We start from the raw sequence: 22,211 nt of genomic DNA on the forward strand, positions 1-22,211 counted from the left end.
TTATCAAATATTTTGAACTGATGTGTCATCTTTGCGCACCCACTGAAAAAAAAACAGAAATATTCTAATATTTGATATCAGTAAAATGAGTGAGTGGAGATGAGAATTACTTATAGCTGAATTAAGTATATTGTATACTAATTCTTTAACTGGAATATTTATATCTCTTTTCAACATTCGGATACCGATAGAAAAATAGACGCTTAGATTTGATTAGAAAAGCCCAGTTTTGCAGGACACAGATCTTGCATGCTAGCAACACTACATGTTTCAACTCACGGTAAGCCCCGGTAAGTTTTAGTCAGCTATGTTGTGTGCCGTAATAACCGCGTGTATATCCGAAAGATTATAGCTATCGGTTTATAACATCGTACTTCATATATCAGATATCATCGTCCAGTGAGCTTACCTTGATCTTGGTCTTTTTGTCCGCTGGCGTGTCTCCGTCCGAGAAGATTTCAGCCTCCGTTCTCTCGTAGCCACCCGAGTGGATGTATCTATCTCGTGAGTTCTTAGTCGCCCGTAGGGTCTCACTGTCCGAGAAGTATCCCATTGAGCTAGTCGCTGGAGGCACCTCAACATCAAACTTGGGCTTGGTGGGGACTTTGATCAATGGATTCTTGTATATGTATCCGGTCCTGTAGCCGCTGTTGTCAAACTGGCGCATCTTAGTTTCGAACAACATCTCTCCGAACTTCCATTGTCGTCCTCCCTCAGAATCGAGGTCTCCTCCACTCCAGGCACTCTGGAAAACCTTCTGAGCCTCGTCTTCGCCGACAAGACTGATATTGTCCACGTTGCCGCCAGCAGCTTGCAGGCACTGCAGCTAAAACACGCAACTCAGTTGAAGAACGATCCAAGCACGAAGTCAAGAAGACAATGCAAACATTCTCAAAGAGCGACATTATTTCCTTCAATCGTTTCATTCAAAATTTAGCTTCTTCGAATCGCTTAATATCGCTGAGAGCATCTCAGCTCCATAAATATGAGATAAGACTTATCGAGTTGGCAGATTGTTATTATGAATACTTAGCTAAGACCTTTAATCTACAAAGGATAGAAAGTACTTTTCCCGAAAACCAAAGTTGACTCCCTGATTGAAAATTTCTGGATAGGAAATCCTTGCGTCAACCTCAAGCAAAGAGCAAAAGTTCATGATGGGTTCTGACCCAGCGATATTTTGATTTTCTAACCTGTGACCTGCATGCTTGCACCAGGTTTGTGGTTAGCTGCCATGTCTCTTCAATTGTGGCTCCGCACACTACTGCTCCCAGGTTGCTCAGCAGCATCACTTTGTTCACGGCTCCCAACTCCCTCGACAAAGACTCCTTCACATCGTCCGAGAGAGCTCCTCCCCCTGAGACGAAGAAGGGGTGGGTGGAGATATTACCCAGCACACAACTGTCCACTCCTGTGCGTAGGAGGCCGTGCTTCATAGCGGAAACCTGAAGCACTCACCACAAACATTACCCAAAAACTCAAACCCTCATTAATCAGACCCAGACATCACTCAAGGGATCCACCTTCAAGTATACTACATACATTTCCATGGAACCCTATTTTTTGTAAATGCGGTTTCATTTATATGAATTGGACAAATTTCCAGTTCGGCATATTTCAAAATCAAAATTTACACAGAGGCGAAGCAGAGCTTGGCACCACTTGCGATACAATACAAAAATAAAAAAAACAGTCGAAAAAAATAGAAAAAATTAGTTGAACCAAATATTTCGTAAACAACAACTATCCTCTATAAAAAACAACTACAGGCCCAGCTAAAGCTGGAGGTACGTGTTTAATATTGAATAAGTTTGCTATGCTGATGCGGCACGAAAAGTGTGATTTCAAAAATTGGACTTTGCCTAAAACATAAATTGTTTCTCTACTAAAATAAGTCAGAGTAAGAAATTTTGAGATAATCAATTTTCCCAAGGAGATAAAATTTCTCTTACAAAAAGTTAAGGAATCGCTGCCTCAGCAGGAGCAATTATCGCAACCCATTCTTTCAATGGAACTTTCATCTCAGATTTGATTGATTCAAAAAATTACTAAAAAGCGGTCGAAAGTTTTGAGAACCAATCAAAAAACTTTTCAAAACCCATAAAGTTTTTCTGCAAACCGTTTGAACCCAAAATCTCAGGTATGGCGGGTAGTTTTCGAGAATATTAAAAAAATTTAAAACGGTCAAAAAATCAACAATTTGACTTTTCAGAGGGCGATAACTTCTTGTGTAAAACTTTTCGTTAGTGTCCGCTAATGCAGAGGAGGTTCTAACTACCCGTTATCTCATTGAACCAACAATATCGGATTTGGGAGAGTAGTTTTCGAGAAAAGTCAAAATCTTTTAAAAAAACGGTCACAAAATCAAGATGTTTACTTTTTCGAGGGCCATAACTTTTGGAGTAGAAAAAAAATTGGGCGTAGTAGCAAAATTAAATGAATTTCCCAACGCCCATTCTGAGAATTGTAATTCCAAAATCTTAGGAAAGCCAGGGTAATTTTCGAGAATATTCAAAGTTTAAAAAACGGTCAAAAAAAGTTTGACTTTTCAGAGGGCGATACCTTCTTGTATAAAATTTTTTGTTAGTGTCCGCTAATGCAGAGGAACTTCCCACTAACTGCTATCTCATTGAACTCACAATATCAGATTTGAGAGGTTAGTTTTCAAGAAAAGTCGAAAATATCCACAAAACGGTCAAAACTAAGAAATTTGACTTTTCCGAGGGCCATAACTTTGTGCAAAAAAAATTAGTCGGAGCCTCTTAAGCAAGGGAATCTTTAAAGACATTTCTATCCATTGAAACTAAGAACTCAAATTTGAGAGAGATAGTTTTCGAGAAAACGAAAAGAAAAATCAAAAATATGGGTCAAATTGTCCCCCATACTTTTTCGAAGACTGTAGACAGGGGGGTCATGTAAAAAAATACTGTAGGAGATTATGCAGGCACACAGTGAATAAGCGGTCTTTCAATTGATACTCCTTTTTTGAAAACTAGGAGAGGTTCTAAGAAAAACTAAAATTTTTGCATAAAAGTTCTAAAAATATCGAAACGAAAAAAAATGAAAACTCAACAAACAGATTAGTAAACATACAGCCAACTTGAAAAGTGCGGAGGGGAGTGCTAAAATTGTGTTAATCTTGAAACGTCTCAAAATTAGGTCATCAAGCCGATGAAAAAATAGGCCAAAATGTACTTGGCCCAAGGAATTTTTTAAGCGAAACAAAAAAAAACAAAGAAGGAAATATAAAGTCATGGTAAGTAAAATTATAAAATTTAAGCGTAATTCAAACGCTGAAAACAACATAAAACAATTGCGCGTAGAAAAAACAATTTCGAGATGTGACAACTAAGCCGACAACAGAAAAGCAGACAAATAATTGGCCGACAATTTTTTGAGAAACAGAATATATCCTGTTTGAAAAAAAAAATAGGTCACGGTCAGGCTCAAATCCAGGACCTTTGGCTTCTCAGGCATATTTGTTACCTTCAGGCTAAGTTGGTCAGGAACACTAAGAAATTTGAATCCATAATCAAACAAGGTAGAGATGAGTCCAGACGAGTCCTGTGGACAAAGCTGTTTACGGGAAAAAAGTCTAGAACCCGGCTGCAATAGGGTAATAACTTAGTAGCTAAGAGATATACAAACTTTAAGACTTTTCCTGAAACAACAAACATAGCTAACAGACAGTTGGAAAAGAGTCAATGAACGCAAGTAAACAGAAAAAAAACGTCAATTCTCGATTTCCGAAGAAAAAATAGCTGGCCTTACGGCTCTCTGAATTTCTACAACAATTTATAATTGACACTTTTTCGATTAAAAAAACCCAATTTGAACATACTGGATCAATAAAAAAAATTCCGTGAAATAAATTCCGTTTTCGAAATAAGTCAATCACGTTTTTCGAGACCTTTACACTTTCGCTGTTCATTAGTGGAGTTTGTCTTGTTTCTAACAAAATAATTGAACTGAAATAATTGACAGAAAAAAAAGTGAAAAGAACCTCCAAATATCAAATTTCAGCCTGAACAAAATTTAGGACTTTTCCTGAAAAAAACTCATCACGAACTATATAAGAGTCTGAACTATGTTCATCGACTATTCAAAATATGAACAGAACAGAGAAAACTCGCTTAATTTAAGCAAGGTATTCGTTTTGATGTTTTGTGCTTGTAATTGAATTTGATTGCCCTAAAATTCCTGCACTGAAAATCTGACCCCCACCCCCTTGTGAAAATCCCAGATCCCTGACCTTATTGTTTGGATATGCCATATTACCATGTGATGTATTTGTGATTGTGAGTGATACTGACCGCGTTGACATGGGCCTCTTTGAGGTGTAGGATGCACCTGACATCTGGTCTGGCTCTGTGCAGTGCCGTGTGCATACTGGTGGCCACGCCACTCACTCCGAATGTGGTGCTTCCAGGATGCATCACATTGCCATGCTGGTCCACTTTGACCAGGGTGGTGGCACTGATCTCCTGCAGGTGCAGGCCACTAGGGTTGATCAACACACTGTCCTGCTCGCCTACAGATAAACACTAATGGTCATAAACAGCTTAGACAACCTAAAAGGAACCCATGCACCATGAGTTTAATAGAAAAACATAGAGAGTGAAAGGCTTAAACTTAAAAACACATGCCTATTGCCTAAACTTCAAAGACATTTTTATTCCACTGGTGATTCTACAACTAAATACGCTTTAGAAACTACAAAAAACATTCGCACTATTACCACCGCTTCGAAAATGAGAGAGAAGCTTTGAAAGTAAAACTGACAAAAAGCTTGAAAAAATGTCTTAATCTAAATTTCAACCAAAACCCATTAAAACTCGAAAACTTCCAACAGAACGTTAGAAAATTGTAAACGAACCAAAGAAACCGAGAGAAAAGACTGAATTAGAAATTCCACCTTTGAGTTTCAAATAATTATCATGACACCCAGACATATCCGCCCGAGTCACTTCCGCCCCAAAAACAGTCAGTTCCTGAAATGACTGCTTTTGGGGCGGAATCGACTGGGTTTTTGGGGCTGAAGTGTCTGGGGCGGAAACGAATGGGTCGGGAATGTCTGATCACGAATAATCGTCATCATTAATTTAACACCATCTTCGTGTATTCGACAGTGGTATTCTCATATCGATTCTTTCGAGAGCTAAAGCGGCTTCATAAACTAGGTCATTAATGAAGCCATTATTTACGCTGCCTTCTTACGCCGCCTTCGTTTTTCATTATTACTATTTATTTGCCAACAGGTTAGAATCGAGATAAAGCGGCTTTCTTTTTTACCGTTAATGGAACTGCATATCGTACTCATTTCAAAACCTACTTTTAAAAAAAATTATTACCAGCGGGTTCAAATCGTAATAAACCCTAAAGCGGCTTTTTTTTATCGTGAATGGAGCTGAGAATCGCACTCATTTCATCACCTACTTCTTAAAAAAATCATTCGTTTCCTCAAAAAAAAAAAGAAAAAAAAACGCACCTGAATAAAAATCACTGCCTGTTTGCCAAATAGCTTTCGTTTCTTTTTCCAAATGATTTACAACAAAACTTTTATAATTTCCCCATACATTGGTCTGTGAGGCACTGAGGCTAAATAAGCGGTGGATAGTAACTTACCTTTTGCACTGTGACTTTCAAACGATCCCACTAAATATTGACATAATCTTTTTCTAATAGTTATACTAAAACATAGGTTGTTATTCTTTCTAATGTCGACATCAATCTAAAGAAACTGAGGCTCTCCGAAAGCTGGCATCATTTAGGCTTGACAAAAATAGATGTGCATCTGTCAGCTACCGTTTGCATCAGCGCTTTTTTCAAATGCAGAAATCTTCACAATTGGATTTGAATAGTAATGACTCGGATCGATATTTCCCTGATCTAGCGCTAGATGAGATATCCAACTAACCGGAGACTCTGGCTGAGATGTGGGTGGTGGTTCCGACGGAGGAGTCTGCCCAGCCCTCTTGGTCCAGCAGTCGGAACAAGGAAGCCAGCTTGCATCTGAGGAAGCGCTCTCCTTTACTGTAGCCACTCGCGTCCACTCCACGCAGATCGGCTATAGGGGTCACACTGCCACCGGCTGAAACGACACACACACTCACTAACAATTCCATAGTACACACAATACTGAATCAAGCTGTAATTGATGGTTAATAAATGATTGCATTTGAGACGACGTTGATCACATGAAGCTTCGAAAAGCTTGTAATTCATTGAAATTGACGACAACACTCCTCAAATTTCTTCATTTGGAGCCAATTTAAAAAAAAATCATAACGAGTAATACCAAGAGTATTCATTTAATGTCAGTGAAAGTGTTCAGTAGTTAAAGATGATGAAATGATATCAGAGAAAAACTGCATGACATAAAATGGCTAAAAACATATTTTCCTTTGTTGAAATTTAAAAAGATTGTCTGCAGACTACATAGTAGCGCCAATAGAAAAAACCGACAACACAGAGAAAAATAGTAAACAATAGGTTGTACATTTACTGTTTTACAGTAACTATGTAACCAATACAATTCAATGGCTGACAGATTAAAAAGATGTTCGCTGATGACACCATTAAACAATAGCAGAGGCTACACATTTGAACTTTCAATTCTGACTGTTGTTAAGAGGCGATTCTGAGATAGAGTGTGCGCTTACATGCTTTACTGGGCGTCGAGCCCACAGCTGCGGGAGGGGGTCCCGCGTCTGAAAAATCAAGTCACTTACAAACCTTACCATACAATCCTTATCACATGCAAAAAATATCACACAATTGAGGTAAATTGACCATCCGCAATGATACTGATTTCAGCAAGTGGCTTAACATGCATAACTTTATCATTTTTTAGTTTCTTATCCAACTTCTATAAATGAAAAAGCTTCCAAACATAAACTAACATATCGGGGTGCATCGCACTTTAAGAAAAGATAAAAACCTAAAGCGGCTAGTAAAAATAAAACATCACCAACAGACAGTTGGAAAAGAACCAATGAAATGAATTCCAGTAAACCAAAAAATAATTGAAAACTGTTTCGAATTTTGATTTTCAAAAAAAATGTCACCTTTTAAAGCAGTTTCTCTAAATTTTCGCGATATCTTAAAAATAAAACCCACTTTTGAATCTAAAAGTCACTCATATTTTTGCACGCCATTTGCAACTTTCTTTTGCAGTTCGAGAGCGTCCAGCCCTTCAGAAAAAAAATTTAATTGAACTAATTTGCATGAATTTGGAGTCAATTTAAAACAAGTATTTTATATCTAATTGTATCCTTTGATAATTAACACTAAACAATTATGATATATTACTAAAACTTATAATTTTTACAGCTGAAGCTATTTATAGTTTCAGCCAGAGAAAAAATAATTTAGAAAGCAGTTGCTCTTCCTCTCCTCTAACCTCGTAAGAATACCAGTATATACTAGATCTATTGAGACTCGGAAATATAAGAGTAAGATTAGGAACGGTATTTGCCTAAGAGTTGCACGAATCTATCCGGCCGAAAATTAGATAGCGTGACGAACAGACGGCGTACCTTATCCAAAATTGCTGTATGAGAAGTCCACCGCGGACTTTCACTCACCTCAACTGCGAGAGAGTAATTTTTCTTCGTTAGGCAAATGAATTTGAAGTGAACTTTAGAAAACTAAAAACCAAACCGTACAAATTTGAGGTGAACCACTTCTGGTTCTGAGACTATTTCCACAAAGAAAACGTAAAAATGACCAAACAAGTCAATTGACGTTGATGAATACTTTAACATTTACATCACTTGGCTAAGCAGTCAGCTTTTATTTCACTGGGATATCCGATAATTAATTTCCGTTTTCGAATTTGGAAGTCGATCACGTTGTTTGTGACCATTACACTTTTCTTTCCTTTTAACAATGGAAATCCACGGAACTTAAGAAATCACAAGTCAAATCGCGAAAAATCAAAATTGAGCGTGACCAAATTTTGTGACTTTTTCCTGAAAAAATGCAAACAAAAAAAGCAGCAAGACCTATATAAGAGTCCTCACTACGTTCATTACTTTAAAAAATCAAGATTGAGCGTGAACAAATTTTAAGACTTTTTCCTGAAAAAAAATCAGCAAGACCTACCTAATTCGACTTTCATTATTAATTTTTATTAGGGCTGGGTCTGAAGTGGGTACTGGTTTGAGTTTTCTGATTTTTGTCGTTTTAGAGGTACAAAGGAGAAAGAGAATGAGCTGAACTGAAGCTTCAAGAAAACTGGCATATCTAAATTATTACGTTCTGAGACTAGCAACAGGAAGAATTGGTAGAATTGAATAGCAATAGGTAAGTGGAACTGAGGGAGTCTACAAATCGATTCAATTCCCCCTGAAGGCAGGCTTTGATCATTTCATGCAACTCTTTTTCCAAAATCAATTCAATCATTGAATGAAAGGTAAAAAGATAAACATTTATATTTAGAAATTGAAAAATTTCCAGGAGTGTTACAGCATCATCACTTTCATGGGCGATAAATGCTGCTGAGCCCTCATCAGGAATGATTGAAATACCAATGCGTCTCGACTTGAATTCAAATTCAATTCTACAAGATCAATTGAAGCATTGATATTTTCAATGTCTAGCTCACCATTAATCAGTTACGATCCGCGACATGCAAACAGCGAAAGGTTACACTGAAATTTACATCCGGCTGAGGAAAGACAGGAAACTTAATGTATCCTCAATTAAACTCATCGGAGAGGGATAGTCAAGGAAAAAAATACAATCTACCCTTTGTAAACCATATTACGATACTATTGTTTTAATTTAAAAATAGCTGATAAAACTTTTTCACATCCCCAGAAAAAAATGTTCACGTCATGCAAACACATGAATCTGTAGTAAAAACAAATGAAATCTGTATTTACTCAGTCACTAGCTACATTCACCGATTGTGTAATGGACTTTCACACAGATTAAGCAGTTGCATGTTATACAGCGGCATTTGCTCACACGACACAGCTGACTGCATTTTCAAGAGCTTTATCAAATATTTTGAACTGATGAATACACCACGAAATATCACAACGCAAGTCGAATATCTGCATCTCATTAAGGGCAGCGTGCTAATTGTTTTCCAAATGGGCTATTAGACAAAAACTTATATATTGCATGTTATACTCATATATAGAACTTATCAGAACTGACATGATCTGTAGGTACGAAACTAAGTAATCAAACTTCAAAACTGCATGGCAAATATCAAAACAACACAGTTTGAGCAGAATCAATGATTTCAAGTAACCCAGAAAACATATGATTGAATTACTTCAAAAAAATGTAACATTCGAAACAAATATCAATTCAAAGCTCTTTGAACTTCAGGAATCTTTAAAGTTATTGATATTTTTGATCAACTAATAAAATCTGAGAAAACTGAATCATTATATACAATTTTTATTCCGCTGGAAGTTTTGAAAACTAAAATACATTTTCAAATTAGACTTCATTCAGATTTTTTTTGCGCAATTTCAAGTTTTTGAAGATCATAATTTTAATTTACTCAGCTTTTCGCAAATGAACTTAGAGTGAACTTATAAAGACAAAATTGAAACCGCTAAAAAAACAGAAAGCTGGAAAAAAGTCCATGAATTCAAGAAAACTAAAAAACAATGATTGACTTTTCAACTACCGAATTTCGAAGAAAAAATAATTCTACTAAACAATCTCCCACTTCAAGAAAGAGGCTAGATTATACAGTACATTAAGTTAGTCGAATTTTCGACCCATCAGAAAAATTAGAATTCTCAAAACAAGCTCTAGTGCTAATCTACTGTATTTATTTATAGGGGTGGAGATTCTTTAGTAGATACCATAGACTGTTAAGTAGAGCAGAAAAAATACAACGCGTTGAAAAAATGAACATTCAGGAACCTGTTATATTTGTCGTTTTTAAAATAAAACTAACCGAATTAGAGAAAACGGGGTCAAAAGTGAACTTTTTTTCCGCTGGGAAATCTTAAATTTAAAATCGATTTCGAGCCCATAAAACTTTTGTTTTATTTCGCCATTTGCTTTTTTGTTGACAGAGAACCTAATTTTCTTTACATGTATAGTGAAAAAAAAAGAAACCAAACTTACGAAAGTTTTTTCCTGGGAAAAAAAAATAAAAACATACGAACGCCCTAAAGACGTGAATTCATTTAATTCATTCAAAGCATTCACTGACTACATTTGATTACGCGGTAGACAGAACTTCCAAGATGGATTCAATTTTTAAAGGTTCAACTTCAGGACAATTCAGAGCACGCATGCAAAGTTAGCTTTACATTTCAGCTTCAACCGCAGTTTGAAGAATTACTGGATTTAGGGTGCATAACAACGAGCAGAGGTGGCAGTTGAATGAAAGTATTACTAATGGTAAGTCAACCGTATGGTAACGGTGGTTTAATGCTCACGGTGGTTTAATTAGGTGTACGCTGAGTGGGTTGCATGGACAAGGCAAGACATTGCATCGATTGGCAACTTATCGCGTTTTTACATTGCTAGTTAGAGCAGCTTATCAGTGGCATGCAAACATTATTGTTGGTTCAACTTCGATTCCATTTCAACCTCCCAAGCTTACTCTCTCTTCTCTAAAATGGATTTCAAAGAGTTTCTGAGTTTAAGCCTCGGTTTAGTCATTTCAAAAGACAACTCAAATCAATCTCAATCAAAACTTAGAAGTTTATCTACTATAGACAAACAATAAATGTCTGTGCTACGAAAAAAAAATCAGAATATAATTTCTGAAAAGAAAATAATTGGAATGCAGATACAAAAACAGATACTTTGCGCCCGAAAAGATCACCACGCAAATGAACTGATAGAACAATCCCTTTAGTAAGATTTTCCGATATTCTTCGCCCGAGAATTGCCCTAAAATCTGAACTATTTGCCAAAATAAATTAAAGCTAGCGTGTAACGCACCTCCGGTGCTTCAAATTTTCGACAAATCACAAAAAATGTTATATCTCGGAAACTTAGATAATTTGAGCGGTCAAACTTGGAAGCAAGATCTGCAACCTCTGTGAGTACCCTGACAGCACCCTTGTCAAATTGTCAGCTTGTTTTACTCAAATTTTAAAAAAACATGAAATCCGTCATAATGTCTGAGCAGTCAAATTTGGAGGCAAGATTTGCAACCACTGTGAGTAAACTGAGAGCAACACTACATAGGCTGGGTACTTCCAAATTTTTTTTCCAATTTTGAAAAACATTGAAACAATGTCCAATCTGGGAAGCAAAAAGGATTTCGGCAGTTATATATGGAGGAAAGACTTACAACTCATGAGATCACCGAGGAAGCAACCTGCTATAGGTTTGTGAAATTCCAATTTGTCAAATTTTTTAATCTCAGGTTTTTGAAAATTTTTGAAAAAATCTTACGAAAACGTAAAATCTCTGAAACTTAAAGCATTTGAGCAGTCACACTTGAAAGCAAGTTTTGCAACTGCTGAGATTTAGAATTTCAAAACTTGTGAAAGTTTTTAAATTTAAGCTTTCTAAAACTTTCGTAAGCTAAAACGAATTGGGTATTCATATTTGAAAGCCAAATTCGCAACCGCTGGGCGAATCCCGACAGCATCCATCTTTTGGGTTACTAAATTAGGCTTGGTAAAATAGTCACAAACATTCACACTCAAAAAATGATAAAAATCTCTAGGATTGCAGTATTCGATATAGCTCAAACGTCAAAAAATCTTTCGTTAAACATGCAAAAATAAAACGCTGAAATATGGTGAGATAGTGAAGCCCGCATTTAACAGAGAGGCAAAGCTGAGCTTCGCACCACTTGTGATACAACAATTATAGGATAAGGGCACCCTGGCGCTAAAAAAAATAGCAAACAAAACTTCGAACTATGTTGCACTTAAGAAGAAAGTTGAAAAACAAAAAAATGCTTTTTTCGTGTTTGAACTTCTTATACTTTTCAAAACGTCTTAGTGGAGTTGAATTTAGGCAATCAAAATATTGGTACCAGAGTCTTATTGATCTCAAAAGTACTGGTTCCAAAAATTGCGCTAAAAACTCCAAAAACTAAGTTGAAATTGAAATGAAAATCGAAAAATTTTAACAAGTTTTTCTCGATAAAATTTTTTGAAAATTTTTAAATGTCGTTTGAATCAGGACTGAAAGCGCTTCAATTTGGTTTATAACTTGACCCACTCCGATGATTATTTTTGGTACTGATTTTGCGTGGAAAACAAAAAAAAAGAAAAAACTAAAGCACCAATACAAGGTTCCTCTACATTTTTCATATTTAACAAAAATTTTCATTTAACGCCCCCATAGGTTCCACGATAGCTACAGAAATAGCGTATGCAAAGTAGGCTACATAATTTGGAAATTAAACAGAGAGAGCTTAAGTCGACAACTTAAGGATAGCCAAAATTTCATATTTAACTAATTGCTGGTTTCATATTTCAGTCGAGCGCAACGCGCTTGCAGAGCATGTTTTTACCAGAGTACAATCTAGTGAACTTGGTTTTGACTACTTTTTTGTCGTCTAGCTAAAGTTAAATTGGCAAACATATAAGCAACTGGGTTCTTTGTTCACGTTGAAATCAAGTAACGCCGAGCAGCAGAGCTCGTTTACAATGGCGAGACCCGGTCTCATTTGCATGCCATGGAGCTGACTAAGCCATAGATAAATTCAGACCCTGCTGCCCTTTTTAGACACACCAGTTAGAGTGGTATCCTGTATATGCCTAGTTATTTTACAAGCTCAAAGGAAGGTGGAAATTGAAGAAAAAATGGATTCGAAGTGAAGAAAAATTGAAGACAAACAACCGAAAGTGCTGAGTGGCGAATAAAATTAGATATTAGAACTAAAATCAACGAAAGAAGAGCGAAAGAAACTAGAAGGCGGGCACGACAGACTAAAGACTAGACAGTCAAAACACGATGCATTTTCCCTCTCCATTCATTTGATGCAAACTGCTATTTATTTTGCCTCCCATATGTTTAAACTATATTTGATGTGATATGCAGTTTAATCTGCATTTGTTTGCCACCTGATACTTACTCACGTCAAAAAATAATAAAAAATTCAGACTTTGTAGGTATAAAAATGTCTATTCCCTATCTTGTTATGGTATGATTTTTGCATTTATATCACCGCCATGTATGATTTCCTTTTCTGTTTTTCATTTTTGACGCGTATCTGTCGAACCTTTTCATTGCCTATGATCCGGCTCTTAAATTATGTCTTTGCTAGAATATCATGACTAACATCTGGCACATAAGCCGATAAAACAATCATTCCACGGTGACTTAAGAAGACAATTAAATCAGAAAAAAAAGAAAACGGCTATTACCTTCAACGTTTCAATTTTAAATTTACGTGCATAAAAGTTAGAAACTTTTAACCATTTAGAGGATTCCAAATACATTTAGACTTCTTAATGGGTCGTCTTAAGTTCCAGTCGTCTGATTTACCTAACACCATTAAGATTGCTATTATTTTACACTTAGGAGGGAAGGAATGGAAATGAAAAATAAATGAAAGAAGGAAGAATAAAATAGCGGCGCTCTGGGGAGGAGAGACGCATGTTATTTGTATTTACATGTAAAACAGTTTCGATTCTGCCTCGAGAGAAAAAAGAATGGAAAAATGAAAAGCGGAATACTTTAGCATGAGCAAGTGGGGAATAGAACGGGAACCAACCGGAGCTAGAAGCTCGCAATTCAACCGAGCTGGTCGCATTTATTTTCTTTATCTTTTCCGCTCCATTTTACTTTCTCAATTTAGCTTGGCGCAAAAATGGGAGAGCTAGAAATGAGACAGAAACAGACAGAGTAAAAACTGGTGAATCTATTTTCATGTCCAAAATATGAATTGAAATTCCCTCGTATATTTGCACATTTGGGGCCCGCATAAGCTGAGTCTGCTAGTAGCTGTATTGACGGAACATGAACATTACAAAGTGAAAATTGGAGAATTTGCAACAGTGGTGGTGCATGGTATTAATAATTCGGTCTGGCTGCCATGGATTGGAATTTTTATTTACGTATGTTGAGTTTTTCCTTCGAGCATAGTAGGTATTCAGAGCACACAAAGTCCATGCCATGGTATTATATTGGCATTACTGGCACAATAACTATACTCACTAAGTACAGATAGGAGATCAACTGGCTAAACTCTACAGTTTTATGTGCTGTTCTAGAGTGCAGTATTATAATGATACATAATTGTGTCCCAGATCGGAACTGAACTAACTGAATTAAATCATCGGTTGGGACCATCGGATACATATCAGCCTCAAACTCACTATACATATAACACAATCAGACCAAAGCAGTGCAACTGAACGCTAGAAGTACAGACGGGGTCTACAACCTATTACGACAAAGTGAAAGTGAATTTAAGCATTGCGAAATATAAAGGATTTGGCTGTCAGTTTTCCGTTCTAGAAAAGTTGAAGTGGAGCAAACAGTTTGGATCTCAAGAATGCATTTAACGGCACTAGAAAATTCTTTAAGGTGTCGAAACTCAGCAGTTGCAGTTGCAACAGCTCTCAGTCAATAAGATAGTTAACTTTTACTGGATTCAGACCACGTTTAAAACAAGTATAAATTCCAGAGGCCAGGAGCAAACGAAATAAATCAGCTGCCAGCCAGTAAACATTACGTTTTGAACTGTTTACGTTCAAGTCAGAATGATTGAAAGGATATTGACTAGGATTGAAGGATTCAAATTCACATTCTAGACCACCCAGCTCTTACAAGTATTTTTTTAAAACTAAAACTGACGTATCAAAAAAAAATTCCACACCTCGCAAAAAAACGACTATGAGTCGATCATGCGATCTGATACAAATAAAAGAAAGTAGCAAAGCGGTGAAACTAAGCGTTGCACCACCTACTTGCGATATAACAAAAACATAGCATGGCAAACAAGCCATAATATTTTTTGTCATAATTGAATGTGAAGTTCGCATCGGAAAAAACAGCAAGCGGTAACAAAATCGACAATAATTGAGCAGACCGTCGTTGAGCCGGGAAAAATGTTTTCATAGCCCTCCACTTAAAGCACAAACAAGCATAAGAAGCTTTTGACACATCAAACGACGTAATATATGGCCACCAAGCCGATATAATAAGCCGTAACCTTTTAAGCTGAATGAATAAAAAAACTGAACTTATAACAAAAGGGAGTTGGTAAACTTACAACTGATATAAACATAGTCAACAGAAGTTTGGAAGTGTAAAGAACAAGGAAACCGAAAAAAGTAGCTTGAAAATTTTTCACCATGTTTCAATTTTCAAGTTCCAAAGAAAAACTTTATCAGGTTAAATCTTTTTGAATTTCAAGAACTGTTCATAAGTAGCACTTAATGAAAAAACCTCCAGCATATCAAAAAATAAAATTTCACTTTCGAAACTAGAATCACGTTTTTTTTTTGCGCCTTAACTGCTTTCTCAATTGGAGAGGGCAATTAGCAAATGAACTTAAAATGAACCCAAAAAGTGCATATATGCCTAATTTCATTCATAAATGCATTAATATGTATGATGCACTTCTGTAGTTATAACAGCATTTTAAGCCTTTCTCCCGAAGAAATAGTCTTTTGATGCTAGCAGTAGAAGTAATACTAAATAACATCAACAATTTTACCATTTAGGAATGATTGTGGGGTAAACACCTGGAAACATTGAGAAGGGTTGTTGCATACTCAAGCTTCTCAATGGAAACATTGAGAAGGGTTGTTGCATACCTTTAGAGAGTGTGGAGGTGGATGGTCCTGCCCCGTTGGTGGGAAGGAGCATGTCTGCGAGGTGTTGCAGTGCCATGACACTGGCCGGGTGGGGCCCATGGGACAGCTGGTAGTCGATGATGTTCTCCAGCTCTGCTCTGAAGGCGTCACTGTTCATGATATACGACACTCTCTTCCTCTTCTCCATGTCCTTGATATCCGCCTAATGAAAACGCAAAATCAAAAAATTACATACTTTTTGCTGAAATATCTCAAGTCTTGAGTGAATAATACACAAGTGTAATGAAGCACAAAACAACAATTTAAATCAGATTAATTGTGCTGTTTTCATGTAATCGGTACAGCTGAACAAAACATCAAAACGCCAAATTATTAAACTCAACATGAACAAACTAATAGGACATTCTGGAAAAAAATCAGGACCAAACTAAATATTAATAAACCCGAACAAACCAAAAAAAAGTCTTGTTTGAAACCCTTCGCCCAATTTATCTCAAACAAAGCGAGCTAGGCAACAAAAAATAAACCAAAAAAAACGCTGACAAATGACAACAAGGATAGCCGGTTGCTGTGCAAGTAGCACAGAATGTTCCGACCACATTCGTAAAAAACTACGAAAAAAATCGTTATCTTCAAATTAGCGACGTCTCTTCTGCTTGTTGTGAATGTAGAACTATACAAACGCGTAGAAAGTTGTTGAAGAAATCGTAGGCGAAAAATAAGAAAAATTTAATTGCAATGTTATAGAAATCAATTAGTTTCAAAACAAAAGGAGGATTTGGACTTAACTCTATCCATGTATTTCTGATGACCTATAGATGAAAACGATAAGAATACATTTCGATAAGAATACAAAAAATACTAAATGTATTTGAAAAATGTTCATTAAATCTTGCAACCAAAGAATCTGCATATCTAACAAGAAACATCGAGGCTGAAAGGACCTATCCGCTAATTGCTATAGTGTAAAATCAAAAAGAAAAAAAAAACAAAAAACAAAATTTCAAAAACAAGAATGCAAAAATTACAAACAATTGCCACAGAAAAAAACCTGCCGAAAATCTGAAAAAACTATGAAAGCCTATGAAAATAACCCAGAGCAAAAAAAATCTGAAAATTTATTAATTGTTTTGACCTATTGAAACAATACGTTAAGCCATCAACTTAAATCAATTTCAAATAAAATTGCTTAAACCTAAAACACACCTAACTAATTAAAATTAAAACTAGACTAGTTTCACATACAAAAAAAAACGAAAACCATGCTACCGAAAAAAAAACTGAAAACTTATCTAGCAGAAAGTTTTTTTAAAGACAATTTTGGCGCCTATAAAAACCAGAAAACCATGAACTATATTTACCCTCATGAGAATGAAGAAAAAAATTACTACAAAAATCTACCAAAAAATTACTGAATGAACTACCAGGCAAGTAAGCGGGCATAAATTGAGTCGAAATCAAAAAAGCCGACAAAAAAAATCAAGCGACACAAAACACAAAGCAGAGCAAACTAGCCGACAGAAAATTGTCTAATACATTTTCATTTTCCAAATAAATTTTCATTTTTTTTGTTTCGAAAGAAAACCCATTTTGAGGAAAACTCGCCGAGAAAGTCAAAAATTAGCGTTGAATTAGAAATGAAACTAGCTTTAAGAATCAGTAACCAAGCCGGAAATACTTGGGTAGACGCCAGTTGAGCCCAAAAAAAGCTATACTATTTAAAAATCAAAATAAAAGCTTATTTTTATGTGATTTCAAGTAATAAGCTTGAAGATTTATACGACAATACATTGAAAGCACCAGATATTTAATCGAACCTTACAATTCCAGGAAGTTGCAAAATTAGTTCTTTTTTTAATAAAATTGGGCGAGTTGGACATAACCGTAGCTTTATATAATCTCGGCAATTCACGGTAGAAGATGCAGGAAAATTCCCCTTCCTCTTCAGACTACGTGCGAGTTGAATTCATCGTTTAAAAGACGAAAAAATAAATCCTTCAACAGCAGAGAGAACTTTAGTTTAGGATTGGGTGCATGCGTTTTCTAGTATCGCCAGCTGCTTTTTGAGATTTGTCAATTAACAGGTAAAATTAATTATTTGAATAATATTCACCTCAATTGCGGCCGGTTTTTCGAAATCTTCTTCTTCGTGGATAGTGCCATTAGTCATAAACTTATCTCGCTTGTCGGCGAACTCCTGCTGAAAGTCCTGTTTGGGCGCAGAAGGCATTTTGAGTTGCAGTCTTCGTCTTCAGTATCTTACCAATGCAATTTCAATACTATGCTAGATACACAATCTGACTCTGAATTCGAAATAACACGATCATCGTTATCCTTAACAAAAGTTAGTAGATTCAAGTAATTAAACAGTTGATTCAAGGTTCAACCACATAGTTTTGTTCTCAAAATGCTAAGAACCGACCAGAAACTAAACGCGATTTAGAAATTGAGATAAATCTGGTGCATATATTGTCGAAAAGAACTTGTGGAATTGTGGTCAATGGCACAATATTAAACAAGCAATAAGGGACCTATGTTAAATCAATGCCAACCCAAGCCATATATGCACAGTTAGAATATCGTTAAATTTTCCTTTTTGCCACTCTTATACATTTATTGCTCCAATTTCGGAGAAAGTGAAGAATATATTTACTATTTGCCCGGGTCGTTGTTTTCTTTGGAAAATTTTTTTAGTACATGTCTTTTAAAGATCTCACTTCCCCTTAAGTTTGGTAAAACTGCCGCCTGCGATCAGTTTTTTGCCGCTCAGGGTCAAATGATCTGTATATTATTGAAACTAACTTAATTTAATTTGCATAAAACTCTATACAAACAACTATAGAACTTTCAACGATAGCAAAACATGTCTTTTATGCTTGACACAGAGACAAAGTCCCCCTTGAAACTAGAATGAACAGTACTTGCACCTACAATGAAAGTTCCCCACAGCAAAAAAAATCAGTTATGTGGCAACTAAGCCGACCATTTTTGAGCAGACACCAACTGAACCGAAAAAAAAAAGATTTAATGAATTTTTTTATCTTTCAAGTCCTCCTTGAAATTAGAACAAACATTTGCACTTGCAAATACAAGCAAAATTGACCTCAGCACAAGCAAAATCCTTTGTGACAATTTAGCCGACAAAACCTGATCGAACAAACCAAAAACCAACAATTCATTTTTCTCAGGAATTTTTTTTCAATTACCTTGATACTGAAAAAAAAAAGATCCGGCCACGACTCGAACCCCAGACCTTAGCGTACAAATACAACTGCTTTACCTCCAGACCAAGGGGGAAGCAATCTGGAACATGTTAAGAGAAGGTAAGAAGAGAAACGAAGACAAGAAGAGAAGTGAAAGAAAAAGATTCAACTGATTTTTGTTAAAGGAGTTGTTAACCGGAAAAAAAGTCTATATTCCAGTTTGATAACGCTTGCTTATCGCCACCGTAACAAATTACTATTATTTTTCATTCGGAAACTGAGCCGACTGAGATTAGCCAAAAAATTGTCAGCATATAAGATTTATGAAATTCGAGGTATTATATATACACTGGTTGAAGATCTAAAAACAACATTTAAGAGAAACTTAATTAATCATTTGACACATATGCGAAACATAGCTTTACCATCTGCGATACCACGCAAACATAGCATCGCAAGCTGACAAAAAAAACAAGAATTACTAAAATTTCATGATTTTGTCGCAAATTATCATTTTCAGGGAAAAAAAGTCCAGCAAAACAATTGCCGACATGAAATAAGTATTCAAAAACCTTATCGAGCGGCAGCCTAGCCGACAAAATTGAGTAAGCTTTTGTTGAGCCCTAAATCAGAAAACAATAAGCTGACAAAATTTATGAAACAATTTCAATTTGAAAACAAGGATAGCGGTTTGCTGTGTAAGTAGCACAGAATGATCTGACCATAAAATACCACAGAAAGTCTTTTCAAATTTAAGTTATTTTTTCTGCGTGGTGTGATAAAGGATGTGAACGAAAAACTAGAACTTAGGCATATTCGACAGTCATAGTAATATGAACAAAATGGAAAATAATTTTTTTTGACGTTTTTGTTTCCAAAACGGCGCCATAATACTCAAAAAAAAAGGTTTAGTCAATTTTCAAACCGGTTATTCTAGACACTGGGAAAGTTTAAATATCGTTCGATTCCCGACTAAAAAGGCTTTAAAATGATATATCACTCAGCTCTCTCCGATAATTATTTGTGGTAGCTGAGTTTGCGTGGAAAACAAAAAGAAACTAAATAACACCCAATTACAATGTTCGCCCCATTTTTCGAATGGTCGGAAGAGAAAAGGTTCCTACCGAATTCAACCTTGCACTTGCACCCAGGCGTAGCCGCCGTTTCAGGAGTAGCCAAAAATAATGCTAAGTCAAGCTACCAAGTGATTTTGTTCAAGTTGTTAACCTGAAAAAATATAATCTGATTTAGTAATGATTGCTAATCGCAATCGTAATAAAGTCAGAACTGAAACTAAGCCCAAAAGTTAAGCAGCGTAATATGCCACCTACAAAATTTAGACAAAAATAGGTATATAGCGAAAAAAAAATGTCCGGCTGGGACCCAAAACCCATTCCTATCGACCTTCAAGCAGGTGCTTCACCTTGACACTGAATAGCAAGCTCCAAAAACAATTGAAAATTCATAATAAAACAAGGTCAACTACTAACAGATTTAAGTAATTTGCAAAAAAAACACTCCATTTCCCGATTACAAGGCACCTGCTCTCCTAAGTGTAAAACCGCAGCTGGATTGACTTCTTAAAGCTAGCTAACAAGAAATGCAACGAATTAAAATAAATTAGTATCTGATAATCGAAGTTTCGTTTTCAACCCTTACTAAAGAATTGTCATCCTGCTTGGCATTGTCAACGCAAAATCGATCGAGATTTGCTTGGTCATATGAAACTTCTCTTGTACGAGGCTTAAAATTATAATTAATTATCTTACTTTCTGGCGACACGGAGCCTTTTCGGAGAAAAATTCGAATACAATAAACCAAAATATTGCATTCAACTGAAGTGAGGCAAATGCAACCGAGTAAATGACATCCGGTTGCTGCGCAAATAGCACAGAAGGTTCTGACCATAATGATTAAGTAAAGAAATCCAAAAAGGTTTAAAACACGAAAAAAACTCATTAACCAAAACATCCTGTTGTTTTTTTTAATTGAAGGTAACTGAAGTAGTTTCAATAACTGCAAAAAAGAAGTTGTTCAAGAAAAATATTTGAGCGAAAGTTTTATGCGCCACAATCGACCTGAATTATTTTTTAATATTAACCAATTTTCGCCTTTCGAACTACTCAACATATATGGACTGATCCGGTGAAACACTAAATAACCGAGGAAACAGAAAGACAATAAACCGAAATATTGCATTCAATTGAAGTGAAACAATGGCATCCGAATCAAATGATGGCATGGCAGTAGAACTAGCGCAGAAGGTTCCGACCACAATGATTGAAATACAATCCAAAAAAGTTTAAAAAGCATATTTCCCACATTTTTCTATTGTTTTTTTCAGTGAAAGGCAACTGAAGTAGCTAAAATATATTGTTGTTCTAGAAACCGATCTGAATTAGTTTTTAAATTTTTAATCAACTTTTGCTCCTCAAACGATCAAACTTAAAGTGACTGATCCGATGAAACGTAAGTCGAAATTATTGAAGCATTTAACAAACAAAAAAGAAAATATACTAAGTCACAGCTAGTAAATTTGAAAATTGCAGGAGCAAATCAGAAACAATTTCAACTGCTTACAGCACGAAAAAAACGTTATGTAGCAACTAAGCCGACAAAACACGAGCAGTCAAACGAAAGAGGAACAATTCAAACGGAAAACTCCCCTTTGCTTCATGCTGATAAAATACAAGTCCCGGCCGCTACTCTAACCGCAGTTCTTGAAGTGCAAACTAAACCTCGATACATCTAGACCAGGCGTTGTGAAGTCTGGAAGCTGTTAATGTTCGAAAAATAAGCAAGTACAAAATCTTAACAATTTATGGGAGGAGGGTTCAAGTTCCCGATTAGAAGACATTTGCTTTCGCTAATGTAATGAATCATGAATCACGAAGCTGAAGCACAAACAAAAACCAGTAACGTTTTTGCAGCTCAAAGTTGAGTTAAGCTAAAGCAGAACAGTATACATGTGATTCGATCAAAATCACATAAAAATGCATGTGTCAGTTGGTTATATATGGAAGTTTGGCCTTGAGAAAACGTCAAGTCTTGATTTTGGGGTTCGGATTGAGCATGTCAAGCTCAAGTTTCTCGCGACAACTGAAAATATCAGAAAAGTAAGATCAGAAGATTCGAACTACAATCGCGGGAAAGTAGTCAAAAAATAGCTGCGGGAAATTGCTATTCGCAATTTCCGATACATAATTCGAACGAGAGTAGAGCTGTCTTATTCGTGTCAGGAGACAGAAAGTAATCGCGAGTGAAAGGAGAGGCAAGTGTGGGTCGTTGT

The 22,211-nt window shown here is 36.0% G+C and overlaps 1 protein-coding gene across 1 annotated transcript; it reads right to left on the bottom strand.

Moving 5' to 3' along the window:
* Positions 1 to 3: 3 nt before the first annotated feature.
* LOC134844983 (protein hu-li tai shao-like) lies at positions 4 to 18,231 on the bottom strand. The gene is made up of 8 exons (XM_063861810.1): positions 17,833 to 18,231; positions 15,720 to 15,921; positions 6,663 to 6,710; positions 5,918 to 6,091; positions 4,314 to 4,531; positions 1,194 to 1,445; positions 410 to 826; positions 4 to 42 (listed from the first exon to the last, which is right to left on the bottom strand). The coding sequence occupies exons 1-8, from the start codon at positions 17,947 to 17,949 to the stop codon at positions 4 to 6; spliced, it is 1,467 nt and encodes a 488-aa protein (XP_063717880.1). The 5' UTR covers positions 17,950 to 18,231.
* Between the last annotated feature and the right edge of the window lie 3,980 nt (positions 18,232 to 22,211).

The sequence above is a fragment of the Symsagittifera roscoffensis genome, chromosome 4 (genome assembly GCF_963678635.1).
Source record: "Symsagittifera roscoffensis chromosome 4, txSymRosc1.1, whole genome shotgun sequence".
Lineage (NCBI taxonomy): Eukaryota > Metazoa > Xenacoelomorpha > Acoela > Convolutidae > Symsagittifera > Symsagittifera roscoffensis.